The sequence below is a fragment of the Scardinius erythrophthalmus genome, assembly GCF_964197995.2.
Source record: "Scardinius erythrophthalmus genome assembly, chromosome: 11".
Classification (NCBI taxonomy): Eukaryota; Metazoa; Chordata; class Actinopteri; order Cypriniformes; family Leuciscidae; genus Scardinius; species Scardinius erythrophthalmus.
Genome location: NC_138231.1, coordinates 9617022 through 9644160, shown reverse-complemented (window position 1 = coordinate 9644160; position 27139 = coordinate 9617022). Strand labels below are relative to the sequence as shown.

At 37.6% G+C, this 27139-nt stretch overlaps 1 protein-coding gene across 2 annotated transcripts in view; it reads right to left on the bottom strand.

Moving 5' to 3' along the window:
• Positions 1-3467: 3467 nt before the first annotated feature.
• The window catches only part of nkain2 (sodium/potassium transporting ATPase interacting 2), a gene marked incomplete at both ends in the record, with an annotated part of 163560 nt that continues 139888 nt past the window's right edge, over positions 3468-27139 (bottom strand). For both annotated transcript variants that reach the window (XM_081378342.1, XM_081378343.1), the window contains 2 exons: positions 3468-3553; positions 11938-11998. In XM_081378342.1, coding sequence (XP_081234468.1) covers positions 3468-3553; positions 11938-11998 — 147 coding nt within the window. The remainder of the gene's footprint in view (positions 3554-11937; positions 11999-27139) is intronic.

Below are 27139 nucleotides of genomic sequence, written 5' to 3'. Positions count from 1 at the left end.
AATAACAAATGTATTCCGCTGATCAATTACTTTAGTAACACGTAATAACGTTTTACTCATTAACATTATTTAATGCATTAACTTGAACAGTTATTTTAAATTGCAATAATATTTCACAATATTACAGTTCTTACTGTATTTTTGATCAAATAAATGAGGCCTTGGTGATTTCTTTCAAAAAGTCTTTTGAACAATATGTGGATATAACGTGTTATCGTAACATGATTTTTCTGAATTATTTCTTCACAAGCTTCCACAAGGGAAACCTTAATGTGAATTCTCTAGGGACAAACTATAAGTCTGTATTATAGGTAAATCAACTCTGTCTCTTGCCATTTAAATCCATATGGGGTCTCGTTTCTGATCATATCACTGGCAGGATTCCATTCAGCTGTTTTCCCTGTGTCTAGACTGTGGTGCTGGGCAGCTCAGCTGAGCCCTTCCTTCCCTGGAGGATGGCGGGGAATGTTGCGGCTGGTATTTTGCCGTCAGTGTCACTTGTGTTCCAAAACTAGTGACAGGCACATTTGGAGCCCCGCCATATGTTTTCACATCAGCTGGGCTGATGTCACCCACAGGCCAAAGACGACTTTAGATGATGCCATAGGGTGAACTAAAGTTGAAGTTTACATATATATTATTTCAGTTAACGTTTATTTTATTTCAAGTTACATATATGGTTTTAAGGGCTGTTTACACGACACCGTTTTCAATTAAAAATGAAAAAAAATATGCATTTTTCTGCTCATTTAGGCGGCCTGAAAACGCAAGCTCTTGAAATCGGGTTGTTGAAAACGATACCGTTATCGCCTCCATGTAAACTACAAAAATGCTAAATTTGTGAAAACTAATGTGCTAAAAACTAAAAACCAAAAAAAAAGAGAGCATTCGTATTACATGTTCAGTTTATAGGCATGTAGTGTTGTGACATCGCCATCTACTGGCCTGGCAGCAGAATACAGCCATTTTAGTCGTTTTCGTGGATCCTTGTGAACGGGGACTGTTTTGACAACGTTGTCGCCTTTATGCGAAAAAAGCAAAGGAAAAACGTTTCCATTTTTAGTACATTGTTGTCGTGTAAACATACTAGGGCTGTTTTCGACTAAGGATTTTCATAGTCGAATCTGATTCGTTAGATTTTGCCGTAGTCGACTGATAGTCGAACCTTTTTTTTTTTTCTTTTTTTTTAGATAGCAGCTAGATTTTTTCCATTTCAAACAAAAGAGCTAAAAAACACATATATATCACACATATATCATAACATTTCATAAACATGAGGAGCAATATGAGAGAGAAATTTGGTGATGGTTGTTTAGGTACATAACCACGTAAAGCTTTTTCACGCCCATGAGAACCGTGTGGAGTCAACTCACAGCCGCTCCGCTGCCCTGCTGAAAATGTGAAGCAGAAACGCTTAATATCAGATAACGTCCATAATAATTGGACTCTGGGTTCGATTTTTTGACCATTTTCAGTGGTTATGAGGAGCAATATGAGAGGGAAATTTGGTAATCGTTGTTTAGGTACATTAAACCACGTAAAGCTTTTTAACGCACATGAGAACCGTGTGGAGTCAGCTTTTTAACGCACATGAGAACCGTGTGGAGTCAACTCACAGCCGCTCCGCAGCCCTGCTGAAAATGTGAAGCAGAAACGCTTAATATCTGTTAACGTCCATAATAATTGGACTCTGGGTTCGATTTTTTGACCATTTTCAGTGGTTATGAGGAGCAATATGAGAGGGAAATTTGGTAATCGTTTTTTAGGTACATTAAACAACTTAAAGCTTTTTAACGCACATGAGAACCGTGTGGAGTCAGCTTTTTAACGCACATGAGAACCGTGTGGAGTCAACTCACAGCCGCTCCGCAGCCCTGCTGAAAATGTGAAGCAGAAACGCTTAATATCTTTTAACGTCCATAATAATTGGACTCTGGGTTCGATTTTTTTTACCATTTTAAGTGGTTATGAGGAGCAACATGAGAGGGGAATTTGGTAATCATTGTTTAGGTACATTAAACCACATAAAGCTTTTTAACGCACATGAGTGGAGTCAACTCACAGCCGCTCCGCAGCCCTGCTGAAAACGTGAAGCAGGTTTTTGAATACATTTTTATTTATTTACATTAGTAAGCTACAGGACATCGTCTTTCAAAACATGACCTGCACGAAAGCGAAAAAATAAAATAAAAATGGTACCCAGCCCTTCTGAAAATGCGAATGCGTCTCTGTCCCCAGCACATTTCAAACCAAACTGACGCCCATGTATTCGACTATGAGGTTCATAGTCGAATCAGACCTCTCCGAATCGAATCGTCGAATCCTCGACTATTAGAAGTCAGCCCTAAAACATACCCTTAAGTTTTAGTTAACTATAGTATAACCTTGGCTAAAGATGAAGGGTCTCATACACCCCCATCTTCCAATAATTGGACAAACAGATAGTCACGCCACAAACTCACGTCATTGCTTGTTCCTGTATTGCTATTCTGGCTGGTTTAATGTTTTGATAGTGCCTATATTTCCATTAATGGCCTATTAATGGCTTACTTATAGTTTTCTATCCACATTAAAGACATTTACTTTCTTTAAGAGGTTTTTTTTTTTTTTTTTTTTTTTTTTTTTGCGAATGGGTGGCAGACTAGAAAATAAATCAGATCTGCTGCATAGTTTTGATGTATTTCCCTAATTTTCAGTGACTCCCCCAAACCCTCCTTTAGTTCGGTTTGGTTTTCCATCAAAGAGCTGTCTCTATTTAGATAAAAGGCCTAGCTTTGATCGCATTGCTGTCTCACCTCCTGGCATAATGGAGTGCATTGTGGACATAAAGGCTGACTCTATAGAACACAATCACCAATTGATCAGTGTCAATAAGCCAAATCCTCTTAAATCTCCCAACGATCACCCAGTCCCACCTCTGAGCATTCAACTACTTCCTCATAAACATTTAAGCTGCCAACAGAGACTAAGCAAACAGATCACCCCCCTAATATTGACCAAAGCTATTGTCCCAGCCAGACTGACAATGATATTATTTCTTAGAGATGTTCCACTAGAGATACTCCTAAGGGTTTTGTTTTGCTCCTGACCTGTCACGGACCACCTCTCATAAAACCACTTTGTGGAATGTCCAGCATGTCCAACAGAGAGTGTTGTGAACCCAGACACAAACACGTGAGAGCACAAGAGTCTACAGACTATGGCTGCCGCACAAAACGGTTGGGTCCTTATACATTACTTACATTTTGCTGTGGTATTATAATCTGTAAAAAAGTTATTCAAATAATTTTTTTTTTTGTTCAGTAACATAAGAAATAAAATTAGGATTTATTAATATGACAAAATCATGTTTTTTTCAATAACATGATAAACAACTTAAATTTTATGATAAACTTTTGATTGTTTTATTTGACATAGACAGAAAAATTAGGTTCGCTTTGATTTAAAACCATTTGTGGTAGTGATACTTACATGTACATTGGTTGTAGTTGCAAATGCGATGTCTTCTGTGGCCCTTGGTAACCGTATGAATCAAACCCTCCTATAAAGTCAACTAAAGAAAAGAGAGAGAGAAAGTAAGAGGAAAATGGGGAAAGAACGAGAGGATTATTTAATGCTTTTTAGGGTTGTCGTTCATTCAAATAAGCACCTTTTGGTTTTGTATCCCGTGTGTGTCAGTGTGATAATCATGTGTAGTGGATGAACAGCGACCGTACCCTCTATGAGACTGATATCTTTGGAGGCCGGCTTGTGGCACGCTGCCGGTCGGATAATATGATAGGCTAACATAAGGCAAGCTGACAGGATTAGCCCCCCGGCCCCTCTGTGAGGGCCCACCAGCTGTTTCAGGCCCTGGAAGACCCGGGTATCTGGGCTTTCCACAAAGATGCAAAGGTAATAAAGTGTGTGATAAAGATCCAGGCTTTGGAAATCCAAGGCTGTTTCCTAGACTAACGAACACAGGAGATAAGCTGTGGAATTAGCAGAGAGCTTCTCTCGTGCATCCCAAACAGAAGGAGAGGGGAAGACTGAAATGATTATCATTCTGATGATAGATTTTAGGGGGCATATACCTACAAATCCCCTAATCCACGTAGGTCTCATTGTTGAATTAGACCTTTGTCCTGATCAGTGTTATCTGGGGACCCGCAGAGGTCAGTCTGAAAGCTTGTGCCAGTGTTATAATACAGACCGTTCACTTCAGCGAGACACTGTTAGCATTTTACACTCTCAACATTTATATGTTATCTGAGCTTGATTGGATTTCATATAATTAATTCTGTAATTTCTTTCAAATTGATTGACAGTCCTAATACATATTTTAATTTTTTTTTAATTGGATCCAATACAGGATACCAGCTGCGCGTTCTCGCTCTCACATTTTATCTCTACGACAACTTATAAGTTTCACTACTTATTGCGCTTAAACAGTCAAATACACACAAAATAATGTCAAAATGCCGGTTTTAGCGAGTATTCACATAAACACAGTGTGAATGTAGTAGAAAAAGATAACGTGTAACAGTATAATGGGTCCATGCGTCAGGTTTTAAAGTGACAGCATCCTAATATACCTGGTGCCAAATTATGAGATAATATTAAACATATAGGCCTATATGGCAGTTTTCCCCATGGTATCGATGCCAAATGTGTGACGTCACAAATCCCACAATATCCAAAAGAGCCGTTTTTGTGATTTGATTAAAGCTATGGTCTACGATTTCAAAGATTGTTCATTATTAATAACCTCGTTTAGATGCTGGTTATGGTTCTACAGTACAATCCTAACAATATGAAGAGAAAAAAGAAATATGAAAAATGAAAAAAATCCATTCACTCTATTGGGTGTACACCCGCAGAGAAGTTAACCAATGTAAGCTGTCCGGCCGGACAGCTTACATTGGTCAACTGCTCTCATCCAATCCCCCGCTCTGCTTGAAACTCCACGTGGCGCTCGCGTCTCCACCCCACCCCGCCCCCCTCCTGCAACATGAAAATTCGCGTGCAAGCAGCTGACAGTCTATGGTAGCTAGCAGAGTAGAATCAGCTCAGTTATGGAGAAAAAAACAAACCGAAAGCAGCAAGCGGCCCCTGCTTGCCCCCACAGTCACGGCTGACTTTTTGTTGAGCAGGTAAGCATTTTTTTATACTTTTATGGTGTGAGGTGTTACATAAATAGCTTTTTATCAGTCTGACAACATGCTTATGCTGCCGGTCGGCATTGGAATGTTAGCCGTTTAGCATCGCCTATCACGGGTCAAAGTAATTATATTTCTTGAAGTGCTTGAATATATTTTAGTAGGCCTAGTGGGTTCTGTTCGAGCCGATCGGAATTTGAACAAGATGCGCTGTGTGCTGCTATTACAATTACAATACTTAGCAATACTAACTAATAATGCAATTAATGTGCCTTAGGTAGCACTTTTGAACCGGGGAAACGAGGCTCAGGAGGGGAAACGTATGTCAAACGTACCCTCCTAAGACGGCAGCTGTAATACAGTATTATTTATTTTATTTATTTATTATTGTTTGTGTTTCGGGTGGTGGGGGGTTTAGAACATTGCATGTGTTGCTAATTTTGCGTGAGCGTGAACTCAAACGTGTACCTCTGAGCTATTTTGACATTGCACATGGTAAATCTCTGTTCCGATGTTTACTACCGGTGATCACAGCTTGACAGACTGAGTGACGTTGTTCAGGTCGTTTCCCGGTGGGAGGGATCAGGTAGCACAGAGGGGAGGGGTGTGTATGTGGAGGGGTGGGATGAGTTTTTTAAAAATTCCCAACCATCTCAGGCTTTCTCGACCGATTTTCAACATCGTAGACTACAGCTTTAAATAAATGCTTTGACTATAATGAGGAGTACGTTTTAAGCCATGAAACTTGCAAGATGTTTTGATAGTACAAAGACCTATTACATGTCAAACGATCAAGGCAAATTTGATTTCACATGTCATGACCCCTTTAAAATGTAGATTACAGCTGTGATGGCAAAGTTGCCATTACTCCAGTCTTCAGTGTGACTTTTGATCAATCTAATGCATTGTTGCTGAATTTCTGTAACATCTTACTGACCCCAAACTTTTAAATGCTAGGGCATATAAAAAAATAACATTTAAAATGGAAAACATTTAAACATTCAAACATCCAAAAAATGGAAGAAATTTAAGCTACTGTGCGCTGCACTTCAGAACATTCTCATGTTAATGTCCTTTATAAACATATCTGCAGGGGGTAAACGTTAAAATAGATTGCCTCGAGGCAGATATGTGCCCTTAAACAGCTTTTAAAACATTTCCCCTTCCCAATGGAACAAATATCTCAAGTTGTTTTACTGCTGAAATTCCTCCTAGCTAGTCCTGCCAAGATAATGGGAAATGCTGGGATCACTGATCCAGTAATGAAGTAAAAAAACAAAGCGGACAGATCGAGGGTCTATGGGCCGCCTTGAGCTACAGCATTAGCATTCAAAGACATACAACAACCATCCCTCGACCTCAACAAAATGACTCAAATAGCTATTTATTCTGCTTTAAGCGACACATCCCAGAAAGGAGCCATTTCAGTGGCACCGGCGCTGCAGGGAATTAGGCTGAGATGGACGTTTTCTCCTCACAGACTCCATATAGCAAAGCTTTACGAGTTTTATTGTTTTGGCTTCGCCCTTCCAAAGCTTTTCCTCCGACAAAGGCATTTGTAAACCGCACGCGGCGCACAAAGGCTATCAGCATGAGTTCCCACCTCCCTGCAACCACAAAGCCTGATTGCATATCCCCAAAAGGAAAGCCTTAACCTAATTTTCTTGTTATAGATGCAAAAAGTGTTTCCCCACAACTTGTGCGCATTGACACTTCCTAATTCTCTCGCTCTTGTTTTTTCCTTCTCTCAGAGGCAGACTCATTTAAATACTGTCCTTTCTTTAAATGGGCCCTGGGACGTTACCCTTGATAGTAGCTGTAATTACGTGCGGACCGTGTTGATTGGTATGAGCTGTTCATTACCTTTGCGGAGGTGCTTCATGTACTATATTAATTAAAGCCGTAATGGCCAATATGGCTTCTTGATTAGTGTTTCCACATGCCTCAGGGACCAAGCCATCAATACCGTTCACCTGCTTGGAGGATTCAGAGCTTCAACCATTATATTCCTCAGTAGAATCTTCCTATGGCCACCTTTGGAACATCAACACCATTGATAAACTCTCAACGGACACTAAAATTGCCATGCAGCCGCGTGTCTTTCATCACAAGCGCTCCGCCAGTCACTCAAACCGCTACCCATGGACTGATTGGGATAGACTTTCAAGAAGGATTTCCAATTACACAGATGTTCTAGAATCTCTCCTGATCACTGATTGAGGCAATCAGGAACCTCATTGGACACCAGGAGCGTTGCTGAATTAAGTTTGAGGAAGTTAACCGAACAGAGTGGCGGCAGAAGTTTTTGCGATGCAAAGCTTATAGCTCATTTGACTAATCTAATGCCAATAAACTGGTTTATGTGAGAGGATGAAATTGTTTCGTTTTTGAACACATTGCTTAATTGGAGAGTTTTATTCATAAGGCTGAATAAGGCTGTTGCACATAATCTGCAAATTTCTAGGGATTCTGATTTAAGGTGCTTTTTTTCACCACAGGTTATAGGTGAGGCCTCATCAGCATAATATATAAGCTTGACGTCAACTAGTCACTGATCATGGCCTATAGAGGACACAACAGGATAAGAAATCTTTAAAGTTAAATAATAATTAAATTAACTAGTTAAAATGACAATTAAATGCATACTCCGAGAGTGTTCCACAAGTTTCATATGTTTGATTATACAACCTCATCTGGAACGCACCAACAGCTCAAGGTTCAGGCTTATTTGTTCATTAATGATGTCATCAGCTACTTTAATCACATAAATGTCGACTTGAAGTCGTTCAACCCATGATATATATTCTCTGAATACTTTTAGCATGCTATTGAATATGGCAGTGTTAATGTTTTGGGTTTTGGCGGACTCGATCTCTTATGCTGCTGCAGAGAAAGTATAGACTTGCTTCTCCTAATAATAGATACACAGACACACTGCTGTGAGCATGTAAAGCCTGGTTCACACGGCAGGATAATTAGGCCGATTTTAACCCCCGATTCACCCCTTCCGACAATCTTAAGGATGCTCCGATTATCGTAAAATAATCTGATCAGATATTCCTGCCGTGTGTGGTGTGTTAAGACTGCTCTCGACTGCTCGGAAGGACTTTGGGAACGCTCCGATCTCAAATCGGGGATATCCAACATGTTGGATTGTTTTGGCCCGATTTCTCCTCGTGTGTGGTGTCCCCCGCGACAAATGAGCACGCAGCCTGTGGACTGTGGCGTGTAGATTTTTTTCTTTCATCCATTGGCTGCTCTATACTATAGTATTTTATCACACTATCATTCATTCAAGTGCTAAGAAACAATTCAAGCGCGATAAAACGCAAAAAAGAACTTAAATCTTTACTGGCGGCGCGCTGTCTGTAAATCTCCTCTCTGTTTGATGCACGCACACACACACACACACACACACACACACACACACACACACACACACACACACACACACACACACACACACACACACACACACACACACACACACACACACACACACACACACACACACACAGAACTCATGCATACAGAATCCCGCTTCAGACAGTGCGCTGCCGCATTGAGTTCTCTTTCACGCTTGAACGGACAAAAACACACAAAAGTATGCCAAAATGTTCACTTTGTCAAGTATCCTCGTAAGCACAGTATTAAATTACGTTTGATCTCGAGGGATTTTGCGAGATTTCCCGTCTGACCTGGGAATGCTCGGGAGTCAAATCGGTTCGTGTGTGATGTGTTGATTTTGCCGTGTGGCTGCGCACCACACACTGTACGACCAAAACTGTTAGACCCGTGATTTTTTATCGCCGTGTGTGGGGTCTCTCAGGTTTGGAAAATCGGCCGACAATTTTAAAATCGTCCCGTGTGAACCAGGCTTAAGATAGCAGATCTAGGCAGGTGGAGCTGGGGGAGGTGAAGGGTTTCAAAGGAACTCTGATAGCGCACTACAGGACTAGCTTACAGCAAACAATGAACCATACTATTTAAATATTGAGCGAGCAATTTCAGAGGCAAATCAGCTTGTGCCATGCGGTAATGATGTGATTGCTTACAGATTGCATGCAAATGACCTATCAACCTGCGCCCTCTAGAGTTTCATGACTGAATTATATATATCAGGGGGATGCAGGCCAAATAAGCTCCGAATGCTCTGCATACCCAAGCCATAAATATTTACATGCTAATCAATATAAACACAATAAATTACTTGTTCGGGGTGTACCATTAAGCCCACGTTTGTTAGGTATCCTCCTTCTTTGTCCTGTATTTTCAATGCAGAATCATTAAACTTTACTCTGTATGTGTAAAGTTTGATAAATGACCACATGATAAAATGTTGGTGATATGTATGTAACTGCCTGACATTTTTTTATCTGCTGAATGATGATAATTTTCTTCAAATCTGCCAGTTAGTGAGGGTTCAGTGTAAGCAGATCCATAACAGCTTTGGCGCCAATACGCTTGGTTGTTATTTATCGTCATCACTGTCCCGCATTCTCATTGGCTTGCTGGCATCTGGGGGATTTCATGCACAATCCCTTGGAATCCCTTATAATCCTTTAATTATTTAATTCCTTTATTATTATTATTTATTAAATAATAAATAATACATCTTAAATATATATATACAATATATATATATATATAAATCAAATGAATTCAGCCTTAGTGAGCATAAGAGTATTCAAGCATTCAAAAGCATAGAAAAATTATATATATATAATGGATCACGCTCTGGCTTGGACCAACATCCCAATGAACTCATGCATAAAACTCAAATACACACAAAAATCCTGGACTAATAGAGCATCATGCTACACTGGATGTATTCTGCCACAGGGCTCCCTCTTCGTGATCTTAAAGTGTAGTGAAGGGACTCCGTTTAATGAGAGGCTGGCCCTCCAAACACGGCCATGCTTAATTACATACAGAGTAAAGTTTAATGATTCTGATTACTCTGATTGTGAAATTATAAAATGCATTGAAAATACAGGACAAAGAAGGAGGATGCCTAACAAATAAACAGCCACACACACACTTTTACATGCATCTCTTTCTGTTTTAGTTGCTTGGTGATGAGAGAATGATGAGAAAAGGGGAAAATAAGGATTGCCTCTGCAAGAGAACAACAGTATTGATCTTGTATGCCAGGTTTAGGCTGCATATCCTTTGTTATTGTAGCTATATTCCTCAAAAGACTCTCCCCAAGAAAAAGTTGCAAGCATCTGAAGGCAAAACACAGTAAATGAATAGAGTTTCTTTATTCTGTGGAACACAAATGGGGAAATGTTGCCCACTGTTTTCAATATAATGAAAGTGAAACAACAAAAAAAGCACCATGAAAGTATCATAAAAGTGGTGCATATTCCAAGTCTAATGAAGGTATATGATTTGCATTCTTTTTGTGTTCCAAAGAAATAAAGTCATACAGGTTTGGTTACATGCGAGTAAGTAAATGACCAGAATTTTCATTTTGGGTGAACTATTCCTTATATATATAAGGGGTATTATCAATCAGTTCATTTATTATGCATTCTAATCTTTTATCAGGACGGAAAGCGATTAAAGAGAATGATTCATGTGTCTCAGAGTGGCAGTGGCTGCAGTGGTGCTAAGTGTGGTCGTCTGAGCATTACAACGGGAACAATTTTATTCCTTACTTTAAAACACAAGGCCACAGGCTGGTCGTTTAGGATCAATAAAAGCAATCTTTTAGATTCTGGAACATCTAAATTCAACTGTTTACTGGGGCATTCAAACTGGGCTAAAGATCTGTCACCAAGAGCAGGAAACAAATATTCCCCCACAATGCTAAAGCGTAAAGTGCATGCTCGATATCTGTGAATGTAAAAATCTGATAGTGTGATCCAGTTTGTTTTATATATATATATATATATATATATATATATATATATATATATATATATATATATATATATATATATATGTAAGGGATAATGTATAGAGAGGCGGTCGTTATAGCGAATAACAACCCCGACAGGCTGAACAGGACCCCGACGCGAAGCGGAGGGGTCTTGAATCAGCCTGAAGGGGTTGTTATTCGCTATAACGACCGCCTCTCTATACATTATCCCGCTTATTATATGGCTACCTACAAAATAAATAAATAATTTGACACGAATTATTGATTTAAAAAGGAGTTTATTGATTTAAAAACAAATGTATTGCTTCCGCCAAAGAAAATAGTCCGTTCCGCGTCCATAGCAACGCGCCGTTTTTCATGGCAACGGTCTGTTATACTTCGCAGCGGTCTGTTATCAAGAAATAACAGACCGCATTCTACATTAGAATTCAACCAAGCCATGTAATAAATATATATATATATATATATATATATATATATATATATATATATATATATATATATATATATATATATATATATATATATTTATATATCATGCATCTTTATAGAAGTTTAGGTTTTAAACTAAAAATAAGATTAAACAAGTCATATTAGATCCTTCTTTCAAATTCTTTCAAATTAAATGCCACTAGGTAAAACAAACTGTAATCTGCACCAGTATCTGTTCAGAATAAATGAAAAGAAGCCTAGCGTTGGGGATTTGTTGCTTTCTCCTGTTTTACTGAACTATCGAACCGTGACCCCAAAACCGAGGTACGCACCAAACTAAGACTTCTGTGTACCTTTACACCCCTAGTATATAAATATATGCTTTCTACCTACATACACACAATGTAGTTTTAGATCTCATACATATATTTAAAGTTGAACAAAAACACACTCATGACTCAGTTATGAAGATATACTCACAGCTGTCCTCCTCTTCTGAAATGAGCTTCACAACATAACAGGCATAGATGAACCCAGCGAGCTGTGAAGAGAACAGAAAACAACACTGATTAGAATAATCAGCCGCACCAATCAATTTCCCTATATTAAGGTTAAGAGTAAGGCAACAAATGGAACTGGAATAATAATGTTTCCCAAACAGGTTTCCCAAACATTCCCAGCACTCCTTTTGCGTTGTTCTGACAGACTGCCTGGAAACTTTATGTTGATGTTGGATGGAAAATTAAAACTAAAAATTGAACATACACTTTTCAAGTGTAAGTACAAGAAGAAACATTTCCCTATGCTAAAAATAAACTTTTATAATATACACACACATTTAAAATGTAAAATATTCTTTCTCAAGAAACTGACCAAAATGATTGAGGAATCCAATAAAATGCTCTTTAGAATAACCCAAAACCCAACTTCCTCTTTCAACAGAAAATACATTAACAAAGGAAATTAAACTGTTTGGCATATCATTTCACGTGGTAATTAAACCAGAATAAGAACCATGAAAGACCATTAGTAGTTCATTCGGTTAATTAGACATAAAAAAAGATCATTTTTTTAACAGTAGAGAAAACACGTTTATGTTTTGGTCAAATGAGAGAGAATCTGTCTTAAAAACAGGAGAGAATGAAGAGATCAAAGATAGAGGGTGGTAGGCATATTTTCATTGATGAAACAGGTGTTGTATCGGCGAGAGCTTCACATCAAACTGAGACACCGCCACAGGAAATGGGTCTTTAGAGCAATGAGGACAGAGCGAAGCAGAAATGTTGGAGCCTCATCGTCTCTGTCGCTCCAAAACACAGCACCTCTGAATCCTACAAGCACACGGATGCACAAAGCTCCTATTTTCCTGGCTCTGAATCACTCATCAGCGTCCGTGTTTAATGAAAAAGTCGGTCGGTGGCACACTTGGGACTTGAAGAGGGATAAATGTGAAATGATGATGAAAAGATCGTACGAGAATTTCGAGTACTGTAAACACATTTACTGGTCAAATAAAAGGCTTGGATCTACACGGAGCAGACTCTTTAAAAAGCTCAGGGAGCACAGCTGTGGTTTTTATAAACCCTCTTCATCAGAGAGCCCTGTTGTTGTGTGTTAAACCCGTGATTTTATAGAACTGGACTGATTGGACATCTCTGATCGAATCAAGAGAAATTATAGAGTGGGACAGCTTGAAGTCCATTCGTCAAAATCAAGGTCTACAAGACCAGCACAAACTCAAAGTTTACTTGAGTATATTCCAAGTAATGAGGTGACCAGTTGCTTTTTTAATGTTACCTACACTTATATGTTACTATTATTTAATAACAAATACACACAAAAACTTTTCAGTTCTGCATATGTGGGAAGAAAAAGGTATGAATAAAGGTGTAGAAATGTCGTAGGAGTTATTTTAGTATGTGCTGAGCCTGTTGGGTAGTGTAGTTCTAGAAAGTGTGTATCATCAGTCATAAACAGAGCACCATAAAGTCTTTCCTTCAGCTGTAGTAAATAAATCTAGTGCTTCAGTAAAATCCATATAGTTGTTCATACTTAATAATGATTTAAAATATATAATACAAATTCATATTATAAATAACTATTGTAATATAATATGGTTAATTGATGTTCAGCAAATTTTGTATTTTCAGCAAAGCTGAATTTTCAGCATCATTATTCCAGGCTTCAGTCAGATGATTCTTCAGAAATCATTCTCATATGCTGTTTTGATGCTCAAGAAACATCTTTATATTATTTTCAATGTTGAAAACAGGTGTGCTGCTTAATATTTTTGTGGAAACCATTATATTTTTTCCGGTTTTTCTGATTAAAAAAATCAATTAGTATCAATTTCTTTCAAAAAAACAAAAAAACCTTACTGACCACAAACCTTTAAAAGGTAGTATATGCTGGGTGGATTAAAACTAGCAATAAAAAAAACCCCAAAAAACAATCAAAGCACTTCCACTATGGACAAGAGAGACACGTTACACTGTAAACCCGAATAAGTTAGCAGAACTAAAAAAATTTAAGGCAATCGATTGCCTCAATTTTTTAAGTTTTGAAATTCAAAGATTAAGTAAGCAGAACTGGCAGATTTTAAGTTTGTACTTAAACATTTCAAGTTAAGAACAATTAAACATTTCAAGTTAAGAACAATTAGTGAACACACTCCATTGCACACCTGCAGGTGATAGGTGCATAGGATAACAAGACCAATTAGGTAGGTCGTTCCAGCAGATAAGGAACTGATGAAGGTCGTGTGACCGAAACGTTGTATTAATAAATATTCATTTTAATTGCAAGTTAAGAACAATTAAAATCAGAGTACATTATTTCATACATTTAACTTAAAACCTTCATGTAATCTCAATGTGAACACTTTCATTAGTATTAACTTATAGTTTTAGCAATCTAGTTTGCTAACATACTATTACACTGTAAAAAGTGAACAGTTGGATCAACTTAAAAATTTTTTTTTAATTACTTCAATTGGTAACACCTAAAGAAATTAAGTTTTCTCAACTTAAATTATCACGTTTTATCGTGAAAAATGTGATAATTTAAGTTGAGAAAACTTAATTTCTTTAGGTGTTACCAATTGAAGTAATTTTTTTAAGTTGATCCAACTGTTCACTTTTTATAGTGTATGTTATCATGCTAACAATAGTATGTTATAAAGCACTTGCTGCATGAGTGCAACAATATAAAGATTTTATTTGCTCTCAAATCAAGCCGCATGCACCACTTGTCACCATGATGGTAACTATCCTAAAACCAACATTAACAGAAATTCTTCTAAATTAGCATAACAAAACATTAATCAATACTCAATCTCCCACTTAACATTTATCTTGTACAAAAAAAACCCCATTATATTCCGCTTAATTTTAGCATTTACTCTCCCATTCAAGTGCCATCGGCAAAGCATGCTGGGAAATAGACATCCCAGCCGTTTCAGTTAAACTTAAGTTTTTTTAAATTAAAATCATTTCATAAAACTCAAAACAATGAAACAGTTCAGTTTACTTAAAATATATCAGTTCTGTGAACTTGAAAGAAAAAGAAAGTGCTAAATACTCATAAAAGTTAATTTGACTGAACTAATTAGTTTAATTTAAGTTTGTCCTACTCAAACTAATTAAGTATTTTGAGCGTTAGGGTTTACAGTGTAATTGTAAGAAAATGTAACACAAAATAACCTTTTATGAGTAACCCAACATGTTATTTTTAAAAGTAATGTTCCTCAACACTGTGCCACATGTGCTTAGAGCAAATGTACTTTGACATACTCCTAAAAAGGCCACCCACACTTGAGCTTATAATTAAGAGGCTGAGCGCCATTTGCTTTTCTACGAGATACAAACTCGTGTCCCCTCAGGGGATGCTCTAGAATGCGACCGTGTTTACAAGAGTGTTTATGTATCGTCATTTCTTATCATTTGAGCAGTTCATTTAACTAAACTCACAGAATAAACTGTCCAGGACTGCATTCCCGGTCCAATCCCTCCAGATAATCACAGTGCGGCGGTAAATGGGAGGATTTAGGATTCCGAGAATACCTCAAGGTCTTGCTCTCATTTACACGGAATAATGTACCACTCCCTCCTCCTTCCCAGAGGCAGTGGAGAGCATGAGGCCACACTCACACACATGCAATCCGTACCCAGACAGGGTCATTTACATAATAGCGCACAGCTATGTGAAGGACAAGGGGCCAATGTGCTGTCACCTCGGCTCAGCACGTATTGGGCCAGACAGTATTCTGGTTCCCAGTTCCTTGGATACAGCAAGCAGCATGGATGAGGAGACAATGGAGGCGGCTAGCAGCCAGCATCTGTGTGTTTGTGTGGGGAAAGAGGTGGATTAGGGTTCAACATCCACAATGCAGGCTGCTCTTTTGATTACCTGATGCTATCATCTGCCCCATTGTGTTTGCAAAAGATGTAAACCAAATTAGTGGGCTGTAATAAAAATAGTCTGTACTAGCTGTGTGATACAGAGCAGGGCAAACGACTTGGAATGGAATGGTGGCAAACTGTTTACTCCAATTTGGCAAAAAATAACATGCTAAATAACAGCATGGCTAAAGGAAATATACAAATAAAATGTAATGTAGAACAAACAAATATCAAAACATACTTCAAAATGTACTTTTAGACCAGAAAAAACATTTCCAATATTAAATTACATTTTGGAACAATATATATATATATATATTTTGTACAAAACAAATATATATAATGAAAACATATAGAAAATTTGTTTATGTAAATATATTACTACTCAACGCATACATTACTATACAAAAAGTAGGAGTGGAAGGTCAAGTAAAGCACACTGCATTGTGGGATACATATTCCACACACTGTAAAAAGTGATCAGTTGACTTAAAAAAAGTGAGGAATCCCACTGCCTTAAAATTGTCAAGAAAATAAACTACATGCGTAATTGAAAAAATAAAGTTATATGTTAACTTGACAATTCCACATAACTTAATTTTTCCAATTACGCGGGACGTTTATTTACTTATTCATTTTATGGCAACGGGTTTCCTCACTTTTTTTAAGTTAAGTCAACTGATCACTTTTTACAGTGCACTCCACTGTCATCTGGATATTCCATGCATGTAGAAAACTTCGAGTAAGAGTTGAATGGTAGTGTGCTCTCTCTCTCTCTCTCTCTCTCTCTCTCTCTCTCTCTCTCTCTCTCTCTCTCTCTCTCTCTCTCTCTCTCTCTCTCTCTCTCACACACACACACACACACACACACACACACACACACACACACACCCTCTCTGTTGTATTGTGTACCCTCTTCCTCTGCCATGTCATTCCCAATAGACAAGACTGAATTTAGATTCTATACATGTGAATAATACATGCAGGGTTTCTAAAGAGGTGCTAAATAATTGAGGATGCATCTGGGAGCAAGGATTGATCTCGATGCAAGTGTCTTAAAGTTGAACCTCACGCACAAGCTTGCTCATTCTTCATCACCTGCAGTTTCGATTAATGAGTTTTAATGTTTAATATGTTTATCTTCAAAGCATGGAGCAACTCGATTCACTTCACTCTGAAAAAAAGGCTTTAGCACGTTAGGAACGCAAATGTTATTGAAGCTACATCCGTTACAATGACTTACACAGAAACAGGCTGCATGTCTTACATGACACAGAATAGCAACATTTTGTGTGCTTGTTAACACTGATTTACATCCTATTACAGTCAGAATAAAGAATTTATCTCCCACATAAGTGCCTCTGAATACATTCATTTATCAAAACAAAAGATTAAAAAAACAACAAAAATGTACAGCATTATTTGAAATGAAGTGAATTCTGACTTGACAGGAAATAGCTTGATTGTCTCTTCCAGCACAAGGTCATCTTTGATCAGCCTTGTACATCCACTCAAGCTTGAAATATTTTGGGTAGTTGAACAAAGCTACTATTTAGCCATTAACATCGAACATCAGTTTCCCCTGAATGATATCTATAATATTAAAAGAAGTGCAGTGCCCTTCAACAAATCATTTCACTATTATTCATTTTCTGCAATTTTATGAAGAAGTGACAAGTCTCCCTAACCCTGAGAATTTAAAGGTCTGTTTTTATTTTTTTGCTGCTGTAATAAAATAAAATAAATGTAAGTTATCCAAAATATTGCACACTACAGTTCAAAAGTTTGGAGTCAGTAAGAATAAGAATAAAAAAATATGAATCCTTTTATTAGGCAAGGATGCATTAAAGGGATAGTTCACTTTGAAATAAAATTTTGGTATGTTTTAGCTTACCTCAAGGGCATCCAAGATGTAGGTGTCTTTGTTTCCGCAGTAGTTTCAATTTTGATATTTTTAGGTCAAACCGTTCTTGTCTGTCAGTCGTATAATGCAGGTCTATGGTCACCCCCTCAAAGAGCATGCACAGAGAAGTCCAAATTAAACAATTCCCCATCGTAAGTACACGTTGATGGCCTAAGACAGGAAACGAGCGGTTTGTGTGAGAAAACGAACAGTATTTATATCGTTTTTACCTCTTGTACACTTTCCGGCACTTGTGCAGACTAAGCCAGAACGCGCGCACACGTCACACACCAGGAAGCGCGCGTGCCCTCAGATCACTTGGACGTGGTTGTGTAGAGGTAAAAACGATATAAATACTGTTCGTTTTCTCACACAAACCACTCGTTTCGTGTCTTAGGCCATCAATGTGTACTTACGATGGGGAATTGTTTAATTTGGACTTCTCTGTGCATGCTCTTTCAGATAGTGACCATAGACCTGCATTATATGACTGACAGACAAGAACGGTTTGACCTAAAAATATCAAAATTGAAACTACTGCGGAAACAAAGACACCTACATCTTGGATGCCCTTGAGGTAAGCTAAAACATACCAAAATTTAATTTCAAAGTGAACTATCCCTTTAAATTGATCAAAAATGACAGTAAGGCCTTTTGCATTGTTACAAAAATCAATTTCAAATAAATGCTGTTCTTTTGAACTTTCTGTTCATCAAAACAACCAGCTGAGCATATTAGAAGGATTTCTGAAGGATCATGTGACACTGAAGACTGGAGTAATGATGCTGAAAATTCAGCTTTGCCATCACAGGAATAAATTACATTTTAAAATATATTAAAATAGAAAAAAGTTATTTTAAATTGTAATAATCTTTTACAATATTACTGTTTTAACTGTAGATCAAATAAATGCAGCCTTGGTGAGCATGAGAGACTTCTTATAAAAAGTACAAAATCTTGCAGACCCAATGAAAAAAAATCTTCGGATGACTGCTGTTCCCTAGCGTTTCTTCACTTTCATTAAGATCTGTTCTTACAGTTTCCTACATAACCTACTTTCTCTTTCACTTTTTTTCTGGGCAGAATAGCTTGGCTTAATCAATTTAGGATGTTGACACAGCATCAGTCAACCCATTTCTGTGGCAATGTGGATGCCTGCTTCAAACTGCGCTCTCGCACTTGGCGGCTTGGACTAATTCACATGTCCTTGACTTCCTCCTCGGGCGCTGAGCCTCTCTCCAGGTGGGCTGCTCACTCCTGGCTTTTATAGACTGCGCTAGTGAGCTACTTAACATGCCAACAACAACCCGTGTTCTGACGCACCAAACGTCTTCTGCAATCTTCCAAGTGCAAACACTTATTCGGAGGCAGTCAGCTTTATGTTTTTATTTTTTTAACACAGCGATTCAGCACAAATCAAGGGTGAATGCTTTATGCACTCTTTATGAAATGATTTAAATAGACAACCGGTAAGAACGGCCGTGTTCTTGTAAAACTTGGACAGCTGACACAAAGAAATGCTGATTATATTGCCGTTGGGGTCTTTTAAAGGGCGAGAGGAGAAGTGATGTGTATTTTATTACTCATCGTGGTAAAGTCAAACTGTTTTTTCAGTAAATCAACCAACACACAATAACGGTAACAACTTTACAGGGAGGTTTCATTTGTTAACATTAGTTCATTATTAGTCCATGTTAACCAATGTAGTTAACTCATGTTAACAAATGAAACCTTATTGTAAAGTGTTGCCATAATAATAATAACTGCGACCTGAAATGAAGGTTAAGGGTTTGTTCAAATCCTTAAGTATTAAACTTCCCTGCATAAATCATCTACTGTAATAGAGACAAAGACTCGATCTTTTGACTTGGGCCAGTATAGCAACCACCCGAAACATCATCGCAACACTATTTTATTACAGTTTAATGGTACAGTATTTCACTTGTAAAGTATGTTTAATTTGGTCTTTTGCTCTAGGCTACAGAAATAAAAGACATACCATCTTTGACCTTCAACAAACGCCGAAGGAATAAAAGAATGAAATATTCAAAGCCTTTTACAGTTCAGATCATCTCAAATTAATTTCAGAGCATTCTGAGGCACAAACACTAATACTTTGTTAAAAAAAAAATACAAATGATTTAGTCCTTCTGGTTTCAGAAAGTCACTTTATAACCTAGCGCTGCCTTTTAGTCCTCGGAAGAAAACAATTTCAGTGTTGACCTCCTTAGGCATTGTCCACCTGGCTGTTAATCTGAATTAGATGCAGTACATTAGTGCGGCTAAGGCCACGCTATGGCTCAGAGCTAGCAAAGTGAAGTCTTGTTAGCAATGCTAAATGAACCTTTTTAGCTTTTTAATCACGGCTAAGAACTCCCTTCATTCACCGCCTTGAGTTCTCAACTCCTAAAGAGTCATTTTATAAGAAAAATCATGCAAAGAGGGAACAGAGGTTTTTAAGAAAATGTAATGGAGGCACGTGAGATCACTGGGGTAGTTTTTATTTGAGAAAATATGTACTTTGACTAGGGTGACCAGATGAGATTGGCTGAAATTCGGGACGGGGGGGTGGGGGGTGGGGGAGGTTGTTTGGGGAGGTTTTGGGGTAGTCCTACTATGATATTAGACTACATAGCCTATAATAAAATGAATTTTCAAACCTGAACCAAACATATTTTTATTCAAAGATCAACAGTCTGTCATTAATATTTAGTCTGCCACAAAAAAAAAAAACAATATTAAAATCATGAACTCAAATGTCATTGTGACCAAAAAAAAAAAAAGACTGTTGTCCTAACAGTGCGTAAATCAGACATTTCAGGCTATAAGTCTAACGCTAATAAGCCTTATGCCAAAATTATTATTATGACGAAATTGTCGGTCATTAAATAAGAAAACTAAATAATTGTGTAGATGATTTGCTTTGTGTAACCCAACATCAGACATTAGGCCGAAGTTTTTTTTTTGCACACAGTGCCGCGACCAATCAATCACTCCTTTACTGGCTACCTGCACATTCACTGTCCTCGCGGCTGCGGCAACTCGCGCTCGCTTATCAATGCATTTTAATTCGCGCCTACGGTATCTTTGTTGAACTTCAAAAAAAAGAAAAAGATGCTGCAGCCAATAAGCAGCCGGCGGGGGCTGGCTGCAGGACGACTCAACCTCCACGGACAGTTTTTAATGTTTTATCAGACAATATAAGAATTTGCTTTAGTATAATTTTCAGGACAATTAGGACCGGATTCGGGATTCGGGACAACAGCTTAGATTTCGGGACTGTCCCGAATTTTTCGGGACGTCTGGTCACCCTAACTTTGACATATACTATGATACTGAATGAGTATCATATTCATGTGCCATAGTATTTATATGGCAATCCAAGGTGCATTAAACACCACAGTCTAGCACAGTCAGATTGCCACTTTAAATAAAAGCTAAACTTACTGTAGGCTATGGACAAAGCAGACAGTCTTTTTTGCCATGTCAGTGCACATTTTTCCACAGTGCACTTGCATCCAATAAATCATTTCAATTTGCACAGAAATTATTGAAATAATCAATAGGATAAATGAATAAATAAATAAACATTATTTAATATAATATTATTATAATATAGAATATTTAATAAAATAATTCAATATTATTTAATGAAATAAATTCAAATGTTTGCTAAATAAATCAGCTAGAATAGAGTATCACAAACAGAGGTTTCCCAGGCAGGCAAGCTAAATTAATGACCAAGTGAGGCATTTTTTTCAATCCCAGTGTTGACTGTTAAATGATCACCTGACACTGCTTGTGCAGTAAAACCAAAATGAAAAAATGCAGTCGACCCTCTTCCAAATGTTTTTAGTCATTTCTTCTTCATATATCGCAGATAATAGACTTTAACTCTGTATCTAGCCTATAGCTGCCAATGTTTTTCTAAAGGGCAACAGTCCGTGAGTCAGTTACACACCAAGAGTTTTCGCTTTGTTGACAATTGGCAGAACTCGCCAGTGTTAGTGGGGAAGGAACACAAAAAAGTGAGTAAAGCCAACACTTTCATCTCAACTGCTTTGATTCCCAAACAACACATCACACCCAATTTTCCACTTTCACAATTGAGCAGGCACTTAGCCAGAGGGGATAAGCTTCTCTATGACACAGTAGCACCCAATGCTCATAGATGAAGCTCTGCTGCTGCGCTTCTTGAGAAACACACAACACAGACCTTCATAGACTACAGCGCTCCATAAGCATATTGGTGATCTGTCGCACCGAACCTGACATGGCAGGAGAGAAGCGAATGAAGAAATCACACCTCTGTTTCGCCTATGAACTCTCCAAAGAACGGAGACCCGGAAAAAAAAAACAGTTTTAATCCACCCACAGTCAAGGCCTATTTCTTGAGATGGATATTATACTGCATGTAAAAAGTCTGACAGCAGGATACAGATCAGCTTTCTCCATTTTACTCTTTGCTATTTGGAATTTTTCTTATTAATAACAAATATGATTCACAATAGCCATGTGTTTCTTTTACAAATAATCTCACGAATGCATGTCTAGATAATAATTTATCCCAAAATTTTAATAAAACAAATGACCAATTTCTTCATTAAAAAACAAATTATTTGTTATTAATTAATTAATTAATTAATTAATTAATTTATTAATTAATCAAAGATTCATTAATTAAATATAAAATACTTTCAGTAAAACCAACAGGACCAAACAAATTAATATAAAGTGTTAATAAACATGTTTCTATATAACTGTCCATTCACATTAAACTGTGAAAAGAAACCTGACATGCTACTCAATGCATAAACTGTAGGCTATATTTAACAATTCGTTAAAAAAATTAAAACAACTACACGCCTTAGCTTTAGCTTTGTGTACAAACAAACAGTATACCATGCTGTATAAATAATTCAAAATATAAAATACATATCAGGATTATTTACATTACAATAATGAGAATAGAAGAAGGGGGTGTACCTTAAATGGCCCGGAGACGCCTCATTTTAAATTTAACAAAATCATTTATTTCTATTGACATTGGTGTGAAATATGTAAAAAAAAAAGAAAGAAAAAAAGGAAAGATTCATATCAACCCATTAAAAATAAAATGATATAATAACAAATATAATTGTATTTATAATATAATATAATATAATATAATATAATATAATATAATATAATATAATATAATATAATATAATATAATATAATATAATATAATATAATATAATATAATATAATATAATATAATATAATATAATATAATATAATCTTTATATAGGTAACATGCTTCATTCATACTTTGACGGATTTATGCATTTCAGCTTTGGTTTCTTTAATTTTTACTGGCTTCTGCAGAGCTGTTTTTCCTTCACTTGATGGTAATTCATATCGTGGCCCTGAGCTCCCAGCTCCATTGTGCCTGGATTGATTGTCTGCTGTAAAAGCCGACTCTCTAAGTAAAGAGCATAATTGCTCTTTGTTTACAGTAATGAATTCAGACATCTCATTGATCTTGACAAAATAATGTTTGAATACCTGCTCTGCATACCGGTTGCCGAGAGTGCCAAAAGCCTGGAGCGCGATGGTGCACGCTTGCTTCGCATTTCCGGTTTTACACTCTGGAAAGTGCCGCCAGGAGTGATGCTATTGAGTTGTGACTCAATACAGAATGGCATAAAACACACAAATCATAAAGGCAGCCTCATGAGCTTGTTCAGACAGCAGGAGGAATAATTTGCAAACCGAATGAGACACAGACATAATGCTTGGCAGACCTCAGGCCTCCTGATGTGTTAGCGCTCATATTTTAGAAGGCAAAGATGGGTGGTGGGCAGGTGTCCAGCTGAGATCGAGAGGTCAGGCTTCACTTGGAGCAAAGCCGCAACGACTCACGGATAATTGCTTCAGTGACCTCCCGAAGCCCTCCATCAGTAATGGCAATTTTATAACACACCAGAGATATTTCCTTTCCTGGTGGAGTATAACTGGGTAAGTGAAAGGTTCTATCCTGACAAACAGAGGAACAGACAAAAGGAATTTAAAGCTGAAGCCTGCAGGTGGTGGGTTGGTTTATATTGGATGGCGCGGCTACTGGAAGGTACAGAGATGTGATTGCTTGGAAAAAAGGGAAAAAAGCCCTTGCAAACGATTATAGTAAATAAATTGCATGTTTGTTTTGTCAGGGCTTTGGAATAATCTCTCTGTGTCATAACAGACGTAACATAGAAAAACATCTCTGCCTACTATAACAATGACAGATTTGACAGTTATTTGATTTCAGTCTGGCTTGGTTTGAGTCCAGCCGCTAATACTATACGTTATACGTGTTGAACATTGATCTCGTCCAGACTCTGACAGAGTAATGACTTGTATGATGAAGAACCATAAGATCCCTGCCTGTCACTCACACCTCGTATTCAGATGAGATAAGCTTCCAAGTAATTTACCAATTCTCTTTCTTGCTGGCTTTCTCTCTCAGTGCTCAAAAGATCAGCTTCAAAGACATTATACGTGTGTGTATGTGTATACAGCCTCTGGTCAGAATTATTGGCATCCTTGCTAAATACAACAAAGAAATCTGTGAAAATAAATATGCATAATTAATCCCTTTGACCTTTTATTAAAAAAAAAAAAATCACAAAAAAACTTCCATTGAAGTAAAACAAATCTCATTATGAATTAAATGTTTTTCTCTAATACACATTGGCCACAATTAATAGCACCTCTTTATTAAATATTTTTTGAAATCTCCTTTTGCCAAGATAGCGCTGAGTTTTCTCCAATTATGCCAAATGAGTTTGGAGAACACCTGACAAGAGATCAGACACCATTACTCCACACAGTATCTCTCCAGATCCCCAAGTCCAAGTTGATACACTCTTCGGTTTTCTATAGGGTTCAGGTCTGGAGACTGTGACCAGTGACCAATGGTTGTGATGATTTGGATCATTGTCCTGATGGAATATCCAAACAGGGTCCTAAGATTTCTAACAGAAGCAGATTTTTTATCTGTATTTGATAGAATCCATGATGCCATGTATCCAAACAAGATGTTCAGGACCTCCAGCAGAAAAATAGACCCACAGCATTAAAGATCCAGCAGTTTAATTGTACACATGGGGTGCTTTTTTATATATATTATCTCTGTGTGCACCAAACTCTTGAGTGTTTTCTGCCAAAAGCTCTTTATTTAGTTTCATCAGACCATAGAACCAATTTCGTTTGAAGTTCTAGTAGTGTCTTACAACTGAATATGCTGCAATCCTCCAGCTGTGATCCTTGGAGAGTCTTTAGCCACTCAAACTATCCTCCTCGCCTTGCATTAAGACAAGATAACATGTCCTCTTCTATGCGGATTCGTAGCGTTTCCTGTTTATTGGAACTTCTTAATTATTGCCCCGATGGTGGAAATGGGAATATCAATGCTTTAGCTATTTTCTTACAGCCACTTTTTCTGTGAAGCTCAACAATCTTTTGCAGCACATCAGAACTATATTCTGGAGAATGGATAATTTCATGTTCCTAGTCACCCTGGTGTGCAGAAAACTGTAAATATGAAGGGGAATGTACTTCAGAGATATTTTACTCATAACAATTTATAGAGGTACCAATAATTGTGGCCAACGTGTATTAGAGAAAAACATTTATTTCATAATGTGACCCCATCCCCCACCCACACACACACTTTTTGAATGAAACAACAAAAGGATACACAATGCAGATTTATTTTCACAGCCTTCTTTGATCATATTTACCAAGGGCGCCAATAATTCTGATCACGGCTGTATAGCCTACAACTAGCTCTTCTCAGCTGATTCTTGTCAACCTCTTGCTCGTGTGGTGTTTGAGTAATAGGGCTCCGCCATTCAGCCTTGGTCTCCGATTTCTCTGACTTATCAGATGAGATGCTCGGCCACGTCAGCCGCGCCGGAGATATCAGACCTCCTGTCACTCAACCGCGGCCCGCATCGTTACTCACTCCGGCAGAATGACGGAGAAAATAGCAAGACAAGAAAGAGAATGAAAGGGGTCAACAAATGGATAAAAAGAAACAAAAATAGACTTTGAATAAGATCACCGGGGGAGTTTGGCCTAGTGTTGACATTTACGAGAGCTGATGGCAATCGCCTGCTACGCTGGCATCTGCCAAGCTGATGATTTGCAGTGCACAACTCATCCTCGCCACCAAATTAAGTCTTGAATCGAAATTGGCTATGGCAATAGGTTTCCACAGAGGTCTTGAGGGATTGGCATGTAATGAGGTCGATTGATTTTCTTTTCCTCCGGGTGTTATGTTTTGTCAAAACAGTTACCTATTCTTCTTTAGGCGCTCCATAAATCGTTCATGGACTGACAGCTTAAGAAAGGTTAGTGTTGTTGTTTCAATATAAATGCAAAGGAATGGTCACATCTGCATAATGGCTAATGAGAGATGGATGCATCCGTATTTAAATGCTCTTTTTAAGGAGTTTTAAGATGAAAATGGACTCAATAGTGAGATTTGTTGAACCTTCATGTTGAAAAAAAGTCCTCATTATAAAGTACATTATAAATAAATACATTTAAAGTAATTAGTTTAATAAATAAATAAATACCACAGGACTCAGAATGACTGCATCAGGGGTGCGTTTCCCATACACGACGTAATTCTCGGCTTAACTACCATAGTATGATGCATCGTTGAAGAAATCAACTAGCTAGTCACGACTGTTTCCCGGAACCATATTGTCGCAAAGTGGTCGTTTAACCACGTTGGTTTATGATGTCATTCAGGTGGTGGAATAATAACTTCTTTTAATGAATCTGTTTGAGATCAAATTAACGCTAGATGTTTTGATATCAATTACAGACATGGCATCTGAGGACTATTTCTCATTTTTCTCAGTTAATTTGCTGTTAATTTCCAGATTCAATCATCTTATAGTAGAGCACGTTCGCACATGCGCACTCTTCAAAAAACGGTGCTTTAAATATCTTGACAAACTAAAAGACGTAAATGACATTTGTATGTATTCTAAATAAAAGATACAGATTGTACTGAATGTCAGCTTGCTTATTTTGCTCAAGATAAGGATTTATTAAGTCCACATGTCATGCAAACTAGAAACTATTCTTCTAACCACAGGTCGCGAGCTGTCGTTCCAACCACAAAACTTTTCGATGCTGTTTGCGAATGTTCGTTGGAACAATGGTTTCGGGAAACACTGACTCGTTGAACTATGCTGATAACGACAGAACTTGCGAACATAGTTGGCTAACAATGCTTTTGGGAAACGCACCCCTGGATGGTTTAGTAGTCAATTTCAATAACTGAGTACTCAATTAGTGAGTTTGACTATTATCTACTATTATTTAGCTGCTGTAATTT